This window comes from Camelus bactrianus, chromosome 3 (genome assembly GCF_048773025.1).
Source record: "Camelus bactrianus isolate YW-2024 breed Bactrian camel chromosome 3, ASM4877302v1, whole genome shotgun sequence".
NCBI classification, from domain to species: domain Eukaryota; kingdom Metazoa; phylum Chordata; class Mammalia; order Artiodactyla; family Camelidae; genus Camelus; species Camelus bactrianus.
Window position 1 is genome coordinate 101,959,566 of NC_133541.1, and position 12,802 is coordinate 101,972,367.

At 41.2% G+C, this 12,802-nt stretch overlaps 1 protein-coding gene across 5 annotated transcripts in view; it reads left to right on the plus strand.

The window, feature by feature from the left end:
* Positions 1–12,802, plus strand: part of ARHGAP26 (Rho GTPase activating protein 26) — a 416,457-nt gene that overhangs the window by 276,936 nt on the left and 126,719 nt on the right. The window contains exon 18 of one of the 5 annotated variants that reach the window (XM_074360866.1): positions 10,583–10,751. The exons of the other annotated variants lie outside the window; for them this stretch is intronic. Within the exon in view, the coding sequence (XP_074216967.1) occupies positions 10,583–10,751 (169 nt within the window). The remainder of the gene's footprint in view (positions 1–10,582; positions 10,752–12,802) is intronic. 5 annotated transcript variants of the gene reach the window in all.

A 12,802-nucleotide genomic window follows, 5' to 3' on the forward strand; every position in this document is an offset into this window, starting at 1 on the left:
GTAGTATTCTGTTGAGAATTTTTGCATCTGTGTTCATCAGGGATATTGGCTTGTGAGTTTCCATTTTTGTATTGTCTCTGTGTTTAGTATCAGGATAAAGCTGGCCTTGTAGAACGAGTTTGGAAGCATTCCTTCCTCTTTAATTTTTTGGCATAGTTTGAGAATAGTAAGTATTAACTCTTCGTAATGCTTGGTAGAATTCACCTGTGAAGCCAATGGTCCTAGACTTGTTTCTTGGGTGTTTTCTGATTACTGATTCAGTTTTATTACTAGTGATTGGTCTGATCAGATTTTCTATTTTTTCTGAATTCAGTCTTGGGAGATAGACTGTTTCTAGGAATTTATCCATTTCTGCTAGGTTGTCTGATTTGTTGGCATACGGCTGTTTATGGTAGTGTTACTATTTTTGTATTTCTGTGGTATCAGTTGCAAGTTCTCTTTCTGATTTTATTTGTTTGGTCTCTCTCTCCCTCTCCCTCTCTCTGCTTCCCACTCTCCCTCCCCCCACTCATGAGTCTGGTTAATGGTTCATCATTTTAAAAAATCTTTTCAAAACCAATTCTTACTTTTATTGATCTTTTTCTGTTGTTTTTTTTTCTCTTTTTTTTTTTTTTTTTTTTAGTCTCTATTGCATTTATTTGTGCTCTGATCTTTATTATTTGCTTTCTTCTGATAACTTTGGGTTTTGCCTTTTCTTTTTCTAGTTCTTCTAGGTGTAAAGTTAGGTTTTTATTTGAGATGTTTTCTTGTTTCTTGAGGTAGGCTTGTATTGCGATGAACTTCCCTCTTAGAACTGCTTTTGCTGTCCCATAGATTTTGGAAAGCTGTGTTTCCATTTTCATTTGTCTCCAGATTTTTAAAAATTTTCTGTTTGATTTCTTTGTTGACCTGTTGGTTGTTCAGCAGCGTGTTGTTTAGTCTCCCTGTATTTGTGCTTTTCCCAGTTTCATTCCTGTCATTGATTTCCAGTTCCACACTGTTGTGGTTAAAAAGATGCTTGATGGGATTTCATTTTTTAAAAAATTTTATTGAGATCTGTTCTATGGCCTAACTTGTGATTTCTCCTGAGGAATGTTCCATGTGTGCTTGAAAAGGATGTGCAAACGTTCTGCTGGGTTTGGGGTGGAGTGTTCTCTCTCTATGTATCTATGAAGTCAATTTGGTTTAATTGTCATTCAAGGCCAATGTTTCCTTATTGATCTCCTGCCTCAATGATCTATCCAGTGATGTAAATGGAATATTAAAGTCCCCTACTATTATTGTGTTGCCATCAGTTTCTCCCTTTATTTCTGTTAATATTTGCTTTATATATTTAGGTGCTCCTTTGTTGGGTACATAAATATTTATGAATGTTATATCCTCTTCTTGGGTTGATCCTTTTATCATTATATAGTGCCCTTTTTTGTCATTTGTTACAGTCTTTGTTTTAAAGTCTGATTCGTCTGAGCATTAGCTTTCTTTTTGTTCCCATTTGTATGGAATGTGTTTTTCCATTCTTTCACTTTCAGTCTGTGTGTATCTTTGGATCTGAAGTGAGTCTCTTTTAGGCAGCATATAGATGGGTCTTGTTTTTTTAATGCATTCAGCCACCCTATGTCTTTTGATTGGAGCATTTAATCCATTAATATTTAAAGTGATTACTGATAAGTATGTATCTATTGTCATTTTGTTAATTGTTTTCTGGGTGTTTTTGTAGTTTGTGTTCTCTTCTTCTCTTAGTCTCCTCTTGTGGTTTGATAATTTTCTTTAGTGTTACATTTAGGTTCCTGTGTCTTTACTTTTTGTGTATCTCTTGTACGTTTTTGGTGTGTGGCTACCATGAGGTTCATATTTATTGACTTACAATTTTCTTTAATGTTATATTTAGGTTCTTGTGTCTTTATTTTTTTTTAATTTTTTGGGGGGGATAATTAAGTTTATTTGTTTATTCATTTTTGGAGGAGGCACTGGGGATTGAACCCAGGACCTTGTGCATGCTAAGCATGTGCTCTGCCACGGAGCTATACCCTCCCCCTTGTGTCTTTATTTTTTGTGTATCTCTTGTATGTTTTTGGTGTGTGGCTACCATGAGGTTCATATTTATTGACTTATATACATTACAGTTTATTTTAGGCTAACAGTTGCTTAAGTTTTAACACATTCTAAAAGCAGTAAATATTTCATCCCCTTTGCATGTTTTTTGATGTCATATTTTACACATTCTTATTTTGTGTATCCCTTAACTACTTACTACATTTACAGTTGATTTTACTACTTTTGTCTTTCAACCTTCATACTTGCTTTTCAAGTGGCTCATCCACTGCTTTTACTATGTATTTGCTTTTACCAGTGATATTTTTTTTCTTCTGTATATTTTCATATTTCTAGTTATAGCCTTTTCTTCACCACTTAAAGAAGACTGTTTAACATTTCCTGTAAGTGCAGTTCAGTAGTGGTAAACTGCTTTTCGGTTTTGCTTGTCTGGGAAAATTTTTTATCTCTCCTTCAATTCTGAATGATACCCTTGCTGGGCAGAGTAGTTCTGGTTATATATATATTTTTTTCCTTTTAGCACTTTAAATATATCATGCCACTCCTTCTGGCCTGCAAAGTTTCTGCTGAAAAATCAGCTGATAGCCTTATAGTGGGCGGCGAGGGGAGGAGGGAGCGGCGGTTCACTTGTATGTGACTAGTTGTTTTTCTCTTGCCGCCTTTAAAATTCTGTCTTATCTTTGACTTTTACCATTTAAATTATGATATGTCTTGGTATGGATCTCTTTCGGTTCATCTTGTTTTGGACTCTCTGTGCCTTCTGGACCTGGTTACCTGTTTCCTTCCCTCAGGATAAGGAATTTTTCAGCATTATTTCTTGAAATAAGTTTTCTGCTTCTTTCTCTCTCTCTTCTCTTTCTGGAACTCCTATAATGCAAGTGTTAGTACACTTGATGTTTTCACAGGGATTCCTTAAACAATCCTAATTTTTCAAAAGTCTTCTTCTTTTTGCTGTTCTGGTTGGGTGTTTTCCAGTATTCTGTCTTCTAATCTGCAGAATCCCTTTAGTGTATTTTTCACTTCATTTATTGTATTCTTCAGCTGTGATTGGTTCTCTTTTATATTTTCTACTTCTTTGTTGAAGTTCTGTGTTCTTCCATTCTTTTCTTGTGTTCAGTGAGCATTTTAATGACCATTACTTTGAACTTTTTTATCAGGTAAACTATTTATTTCCGTTTCATTAAGTTCTCCCCCCGCCCCCCCCCCCGGGGTGGTTCTGTCTTGTTCTTTCATTTGAAACATATTTCTCTGTCCTCACTCTCTCTCTCTCTCTTTTTTTTTTTTTTTTTTTAACTTTCTGTGTTTGCTTCTAAGAGTTAGGCAAAATAGCCTCCTCTCCCAGTCTTGAAGCCTTGTAGGAGCATTTCCTATGTAGACTGCACGTGCTGGATGGGTTTGGCAGGCTGGTTGGCACTGAAGTTGGTGTGGAGCAGTGGTCCCAGGGCACAGTGAGTTGGGGCCACCCTGGCAGAATGGCTGGACCTTGAGTGTGCGATGTGTTAATGACTCTTGACATGAACAGGCCCATGAGAAATTGTTTCATTCATAGTTAGTTCTGATCTTACTCAGTCGAAACTTAAGGCAAACCTCATGCAAATGTCTTGAGGCTTTCTGTTCCTTGTAATGCTAGCCCTTAGGGCATGGGGAGAATCCAACAGTGAATTCTGAATAAACAAATCTATAAAGGACTCAGAATAGTGCCTTTTTAAAGTAAAACCAAAGGAAGTTGTTTCAAAGCGAAGCACATTCAGTAGCAAAATTCTAAGCTATGTGTAAGTTACTATGAAAGGAGGCTGTCCTTGGTCCCTTGTGCTCTTTGAGATTTTGCTGCATGTTAAAAACTATGTTCTCTGGTGTAGCTGACAATCAACAGCATTTCTGATGAAGCTGGCTTGGATAGAGCTGGGCTGAGACAAACGGGACGTCCCAGTTGGCATCCTTCATGTCAGCAAGTATTAATTTATTGAACACCTGCACTAACAAGGCAGTAATTTATCCAAGATGCCGATTATTTATTTCTATTAGGAAGTCATAGGAGACAGCGTTGACCCAAGAGAAAAGGTTCTAGTCGTGAGTTTTTGCAAACTCATTTTATGCACGATCTTGAGCACGTATACCAGGTCTCAGATTTCTTTATCTACAAAATAAGAGGGATTATTTTTGTATTAAAAAAAAGCACACACAGAGACATACATACACACAATGCAGTTAAGGAAAACAGTCTAGAAGGTTAGCCAGCACTATCTTAACTGTTGTTATCTCTAGGTGCTTGGGTTTTCTTCTCTTGGCTTCTTTATTTTTGAATTTTTATAAAATGACTATGTGTACTATTTAAAAAGTTATAATTATTTCTAATGAGTAGAGCAGGCTATGTGACTTTGAGCCTCTTTTTAACTTTGAAGATGTCTGTGATTTTATTCACAGGACTTGGTAAAACATCAACCGTTGGGTATTCTGAGACACAGTCCCGTTTGTCTGCTTTGGCTCCCCATCTTCTGTCCACGTTTCTGCTCATTTGCATTTCTACCTGAGAATGGGCAGCAGAGAGGAGGGGGAATATATTTCAGCAATGCTTGAGATAGGGGTAAAACTTTACCTTGAAAAGCTTTGGTTTTTTGCCCAACTAGTATTATTAATGACTTTTAAGTATATCTTTTTTCCTCACTTCCTTAGCCGTTAGTTAATTGAATGTGAACTTTACTGTAAAGGTAGAACTGGTTTAAAATAAAAGAAAAAGAACAAGAACAGAAAGCTGCATTGTCCCATTTTCAGGTTGTGTGCGGGTCCACTTTTCATCCAACACAGCCTGCTTTCTTCTCTTCTTTGTTTCAGTCTAGTCCAGCTTGTCTGATACCCTGAGCTCTTCCTACCGGTTACCAGCCTGCCCAGATCTGCTGGAGCAGGGGTTGCGTATCCTGCTACCGGCTTTTATATGGCCCACAAGCTCAGAATCGTTGTTTGCTTTTTAAATAGTTGGAGGGAAAAAATCAAAAGAAGAAGAATAGTTCATGACACATGAAACTTATATGAAATTCGAAGTTCAGTATTTACAAAGCTTTATTGGAACAGAGCCACGCCTCTTTATTTCTGTATTACCTATGGCAGTGCCAAGTTACACTGGCTGGTTGAGAAGTTGCAAGAGAAACCACACGACCCTCAAAGCCTGAAATGTTTACTGTCTGAGTTAGGGGCTGTGGGAACCCCGAGGGGGAGCACTGACTCTGCTTGGAAAAGCAGAAGAGTGGGAGCCATCATTAGATAATGGATAACAAAGCCTTGATTGCATACAGACACGTTCTACCTTGGTGACTTTTAATTAAAACACTAGAATTGTTCCACTAAAGTTGTTGCCTAGAACAAGAGTTTTCATAATTTTATCAAGCATACCTTGACCATTTCAGTTGTACATCGTACAGTGTAATTATTGTTGTGTTACAGGATCAACATTTTACAGAACTATGTAAATAAACAGTGTATAGAATGACTTTAGTTTATCATCAGCAAAATATAAAATTTTCTTTTAAGGGCCACTATTAACTATCCACTTATGGGCAAAGGGGAATATATAGGCTTTTACATGATAACTGCAGTTTTCATTTACTTTTAAGTTTTTATTTTTTAATGCTTCTCAGTACATTTAAAAAGACTTTACTGTACTAAGGATACTCATTTTTTTATAGAAAGGAGATCACTGGACTCCATTCAGGATTTCCTGAACCATAATGATGGAGGCTTGAGTACGGAGGGTGCAGAATTCTATTTTTAATAAACTCCCAAATGACTTCCATGTACAATAAAGTCTGGGAACTACTGCTAAGGATAATACTGACTAAAGATACATTTGAAAAAGTTATTATTAACTTTACTTTTTAAACTCTTTTCTCTTTCCTATCGCCCTCCATCAGCCTTTGAAGTATACAGAGCTTTTTCAAGTTCCTGTAAGACAATGTGAAGGAATCCTTCTGATTTCCCAAAACATGCCCTGTCTCCCTCTTCTCCTTTAAAAAAAAAAAAAAGAGAGAGCAAATATATATATATGTTCGGAATATATATTTTATATGTTTTGCTGTACTTTTTCATGTATATACATAGACATGTACATGTATATGTATTTATATGACAGTTAACATTTCCCTCATTTGTTCTCTTTCTCATGTTAACGCCGAAATCCTCTTTGAGCTCCTCCCCAGTTCCATTCCCTTTGCCCTCCAGTGGAAAGTTAACATGAATTTTAGCTGTGTACCCTTTTGAACTATGTTTTGAGCCTTAAAATTTTACTTTTTTGTGTCCAAATGTAGACATCTGGTGTTTCTGTGTGTATGTGTTGTGAGTTCTATAAATGGTATACTCTTATTTTTCAACCTGTGTCTTTCAATCAATTTTATCTCTTTGAGGTAAGTACTAGTTCCTCCTCTCAGTGTTATATAAAAATGCCACATACTATTTATCCCTTTCCCCTGTGGATGGACACTTAGAATTGTTTCTCAGTTTTTACCATTATGAACAACACTGCAGTGAACATCTCGGCAGACATCCTCGGCACTTGTGAGTTTCGGTATGATGTATACCTAGCACTGAAATTGCAGGCATATACGCAGATTCTTCTTCTTTTTTTAGATATTGCCAAATTATTCTCCATCATGATTGAATAGGTTTATGTGCCTGGCATAGTTTTCTAGTGAAGGAGTAGGGGGAATTTATAAAAGCAAAGTATGCAAAGAGCAATCTGTCCTTCTGACTTTGTGTGTGCGTAGCCATCCGGACCACCCAGAGGGGTCTAAGGCCAGGAACACTCACTCCACTGCAGAGTCTCTGTCCTGGGGGAGGGGCCCTAGCTGCTGCTGCCTGGGCTCTGTCTTCTGGGGTCCAGGCCGAGAACACCCCTCCTTCCCCAAGCCTGGCTGCCAGGCATATCATTAAGGCCCTGATTGCCTCGCACCTTTGCTGCCAGCCTCTAAAGGCCAACTGGCCTCTGCGTGCCTGTGTTTTACCAGCACATAACTCCTGTGTTTCCTACCTCCTGAGGATGAACGGGAAGTGGAAGGAAGGAAGCAGGGAGGTTAATGAAGGGAGAAAGAAAAGTCTTAACCAAGACTAGGTTCCTGCATTACCCAGCCCATAACGTTAGGGTCACTCAATAAAAAAAAAAAATGTTTAGTAGCAGATGAAGTAAGCCAGGACACCAAGATGCTGTATCTCGCAGGGCTGGGGCTAGGGTGAGGCAGGGGAGATGCCTGGGGTACACAATTTAAGGAGGCAGTGACCTTTGACAATCCTGAGTGAGCGCCTCTTTAAATGGGTGCTAAAGGTGATTCTATTTTTCTGAGTAAAAATTTATGTGAGAGTGTGTGTGTGTGTGTGTGTAAGAAAAAGGGACTGGGACATGCACCACATTGCTAGTAACAGTGACTAGAACTTCATGGTGGTGATAACAAGGGATGTTCTGTTTCTCAAAAATGTGGCAAAAATGATGGACAGTTATTACTTTGATTTTCTCCTTTTTTTTTTTTCAAATAACATGGTAAAAGGAAAAAAATTAAAATATTTTAAAATAAAGTGGTTTTTTTTTAAATAAGGTTCTACTCATAACTTAAATAGATAAATAAATAAGGAAGTGCTAAGGACACACGCCCTATCAGGCTTGCCTCAGGTCCTCTCCTCCTGAAGCTGTGCACCCTGCCTTTCTCTCTCACCTCACCCTTGTCCTGGCCCTGGCTGGGTTTAAATTCCCATTTGGCCCTTTTTGCATCCAGCATCCAGGCCTGAGTTTCCCTCAGCTGGAGGCTATCATTGGCAGCGCTGGGAAGGAGAGATCGGCTCAGTCTGTCTTTAGTTTGCCATCTCAGACTACATCTGGAATTTTATAGCAGTCAGTGGGAAAATCGGGATTCAGATAAAGAATTTCGGTTTGGAGAGAACTTTTCAGGAATGTGTCTGTCGCAGTTTAGCATGAATAATTGAAAATTGTCCCCTCCCTCTTCTATTTACATCAGAAATTGAAAGTTGGTGCTGGGTACTATTGTGGCAAAATAGGAACGGATGAGTGTGATTTGTTTAGGAACTGGAAAAGCCACATTAGAGACCTCTGCAGCATTGGAGTTCTTCGGGCTCCTTGAGTAGTTGGTCCGTGGCTGGCTGGTGAGACAGTTGGTTGTGGTGGAGGCATTGCAGCAAATCCGTGGTGAGAGAATGCACGAAATTTACATGGCGTTTTCATTTCAAGAAACCAATCCTGCAGTCCTGCGCAGTGTCTCCTCACTGTGCTCTGCAAAATTTGGACTCCAAACGGAATTTCTAGCTGAAGTGGGCAAGAACAGCACTGGCCACGGCAGAGGTCCTGGGATTATCACATTATCTTAGCACAAGTTTAACTTTTCCTTTGGTTCCTCATATCCAGTCCTGCAGAAGCCCTTTCCCGCCGTCAGCTGATGCTCTGTTGGGAGTACTGAGAAGCTTAGGCGCATCTGAGTGCCCAAGTCAACTTGAAAGGGTGGGAGGGCACAAGGTTCTAGATAGTTGGACAAGAAAAACAAGTTAGGTGGAGTGAGCCTGTGAAATTTAAAAAATAAAAAAATTTATCCCAACTCACTGTGTAGTCAGTGCCTTCTCGTTATGAGACTGCCAGAGCAGAACTCCCCGACCCTGTCTCCCCTTCTCCCCCCACCGCATCCCCACATGCCTACGGGCCCCTCTGCCTGCTGCCCTTTGCTTTAGCCTTTGGTCCGAGGGTAGGGCTCTTCCGTCCTTGCACTCAGCCTGGGAGAGGGGCAGACGGGGAGATCACCCAGGAAGCTGGGCTTGCCATTTCAGAGTTAACCGCTCTTTGCAGCTAATTTGATGATCGCGTTTAACTGAGAACACCTGCAGGCTCTGTCAGGCAGCGTGCGGCCAGCCCAGCGTTGTGGGCCCACACAGACCCTGCTCGCTGTCAGGCTGAATTAAACGTATGTGTTTTCAAACAGACGAGCCTTGTTCAGGCCTTGCGGCAAGCCCTCGCATCGCTTTGGTGGCTCCTTGGGGTAGAACTAGGATGCACAGAGGACTCATGTCCCTATGGCCTTAACACGGCAGTGTTTGTGTTAATTGACCTGCCGGTGCAGACTGTCTGAGGAAAATAAGCTTATCTGATACGGGCTCTGCAGGGCCTGGGCAGAATCTGGAGAGAAGCGGCGAGATGATACAGAATTCTCCTGATTCCCAAAACCGAGGCTCATATTGCCTCACGTTGTGTTCTCTTTTTAATGACCAAGCCAGCTGTCACCCAGCCTCAGGACATTTGGATGGGGAAGACCTAATATGAAGCCCCAGGAGTGTCACCTGGCTCTGGATGTTGGGGCACTTTGACCTACTCAAACGTGAGTTCAGATAGCCGTGCCAGGAAGGGAGCGCCTGTGAGGTGCACCTACTCAGTATTATGTCCTGTGAACACAGCAGTGAATTTTTTCAAAATGTGGTATAAAAAGATAGACAAAGTCTATTATAAAGATAATTTCAGGAAGAGTTAAGTGCTCTCAGGGAAGAATATGCACTTAGATTGATAGGCACGGGCCAGGAGCCTAGTTAGATCAGGTGGTCCGAGGAGGTGACATTTAAATCACTACCTGAATGAAGTGGGAGAGCAAAGCCATGTGAAGAACTAGAGGGAGATCCTTCCAGGCAGAAGGAACAAACAGTAAGTGCAAATGCCCTGAGAAAGGAACTTGTGTGGCATGGAAACATATGTGGCTTATTCAAGGAATAATGTAAATGTGTCACAAGCTGAATTTGGACAGCTAAGCAGGTAGGGGTTGGGAAGCCATGGGAAGGCTGAATTCCATCCCAGTTACAATGGGAAGCCACTGGATGGTACTGAGGAAGCAGTGGCACAATCTGTTTTTGTTGTTCTTTTCTCCAGTATTGCTTTGTTGATCTCTCGAGAACAAGCCGAATGGGGGCAAGAGTGGGGTCAGGGAGACGGACTGGAAGGTGATAGGAGTAGTCCAGATGGAAGACCCTGGAGGCCTGACCTGGATGGCCACGGTGGAGGTGGTGAAAAGTGGTCACATTTGGGGTCTACTTTGAAGAGAGGGCCAACGGGATTAACTTCTGGGCTAGATGGGGCACGTGAGAGAGATCAAGGATGATGCCTGGGTTTTCGGCCTTCTCCAGGGGACGAAAGAGAGTGTAGTTTTGTTGCACTGATGTGGTGGGGTTGGGCATTGGGCAGGGATGAACGTACCCAGAGTTCTGTTGACAGCTCTCAGCATGTTATATCAACTGACACTGATGAGATCGCTGAGGATGGGTCTGTGGGGAGAGGAGAGGTCCCAGGACAGGGGCTTGGGCACTGGAGCATTTAGGAGTGGGGAGAGAAGGTGCTGGCACTGAAGACTGGAAGGAACGATTGAAGCAGAAGCTCCTGGACGTGTCCTATTTAGGACTCACACCTTACAGAATGAACCAAAACCACACTCAGGAGGACTGAGCCTGCCTTTTGGGGAACAGATCACTTGGTTTATTTGAGGTCATGACCGCGCGATTGGTTTTCCATTGTTGGATTTGGAAATGGCAGGTCGTTTAAGAATGAAGCCCTGGAGTCGGACAGACCTGAGTTCAAGTTCCATTTACACCACGTGCAGCTGAGGGTCTCCTGCAATTATCTGACATCTGGGCCTCTGTGTCCTCACTTACAAAATGAGGGAACGCTAGCACCTCCCTCAGAGTCGTGCTGTGAAGAAGAAGTGAGTTGATGCATGCAAAGTGCATGTCGTGGTTTCTGGCCTGGAGTAAGGGCTTGGAAGTGGCCTCTTTTACCTCATTAACTCTTTCTCAGGGTGTTTTGCTGGGGATGTTTAATACCTGGTGGAATACTGCTTTTTCCGCTTTGCAGTTTTGGGTCTTAATTTGCTGTTTATAACTGCTGTTTGGTATCTGTTGCTGGCTCCCAGCTTGTGATAATGCCCCAGCTGCTTCAGCCTTGACGCCTCCCCTGATCCCCAGGATGACAGTGACATCACCCTGGAAAGGTTGAATGAGCTGAGTCTGCTCTCAGGACTGTCACAGGAGCTGTGTTAACTCTTCCCATCCAGGGAGAAAAACTCCTGTCACTATTTGTCCCTGCTCAAAAGTCAAGAGGGATCAGAATTTATGGCTAAGAATTGATGAGCATAAAGAGTTGAACAGTAAAATGACTTTGCATTGGTTAAAGATCTACTATGTGTCAGATCTTTCACTACCTACTTATCTATAGATATTTCAACATCTATTATCATCGCAAAAAAATCCCAAAAAGCAGATACTGGGATTTTTGGTTCACAGGGAATATTGAGATTCAAAGAATCACGCATCTTGCCCAAAACCACACCACTACCACATTTCAAAGTCAGGATTCTACTCATGTTTCCCTTTGCGTCCCAGGACTTTTTTTTTCCTGACTGCATTCTACGTCCACTTAAGCATTAATTAGAGATCTGAAACCAAATGATGGAAATTGGTATACAGCTCACTTGAAACAGACCCTTCATTTTAATGTATTTTCTTTTCTTTTTTAATGTCATAAAACAAGATTATACCTGTTCACATCATAAAAGGCTTAAGTGATTTAGTTTTTCCCATGGTGGCTATTTAAATGATTTTTCTTCTTCTACAGAACTTCACAAATGTTGATGAGTTTTTAAAATGTAGGGAATGGGGTCATGTTGCTTACCTTTATTTGAGTATTCGTAGCTAAGTATTTTATTGCATTCCTTAAGCTAAAAGGTCATCGCTGTTGAGTGTCCGTTTTTCTGGACCACAACAATAAGCGGCAGTTGTGAAGAATCTCAGCAGGGTGTATTCCCCAGTTGAGGGCAGGCCTTAACGTGCCTTGGGGAAATTAGAATCAGAGCTTTGTTCTTTTTCTTTTTTCTCATTCCCCTTCCTCGCAGACTGCATTGTGTCCTAGATGGGGTCTAGTTTACGTTAGTAGTTATCTGAGCCGTGGGCAATAGCCACCTTCCTAAGGAAGCTGGTTTCCCATTCAGAAAAACGTCTGAAATTCTGGCTTCATTTTCATCTCAAGTGAGCACACGAACTACTGGTCTAATGGTCGTTTCTACTGTAGCCTGTTTTACCTTTGTCTCCCTTTCTCCCCTCCTTTCTACTCTGTGTCGTGTAGCGTGGGAGGGAGATAAGTCTTATTTGCCTGAATATCCCAGTGTCTAGTCTGTTGGCCACATGTAGCTGCTCAGTATTTTTTTTCCCTTAACGGAGGCACTGGAGGTTCACCATGCACGCCAAGCACGTGCTCTACCACTGAGCTGTACCCTCACCCTCAGTAAATATTTTTTGCATTGAGAAGATTCTCACCTGCACATTCTCTTCTTAACTTCTTACTTCTTTACTTCTTACCTCAGACTCAGCACACCCTTACCTTGTGCTACGTCTTGGGGTTTCTCTCATAAGAAGTCCTTGAGATAATTTGTTTGCGGAGGACTGATTTTAAGTCATTAAACATAATAAAATGATGGCATGATTTTAGAGTAAATGACGTTCCCCAAGATAAGATCCTTTACCTCTTTCCACGTTCACTATATTGAGGGCATCTCGGCAGGACCCAGCCATCCAGATGCATTCAAAGTATAGTGAAAACTCTAACTGAAGGAGAGTTTAACAGCCTGAACAAGACTTTGCTTTTAATGATCTGACGGTAGGGGATTGATTATTTTCCAAGGAGATTTGGGTTCACAACCATGGTCACGGTATTCCCCGTTGCCTAATCCTGCCTTAAAAAATGAAAAAAGAAGCTTCTTCA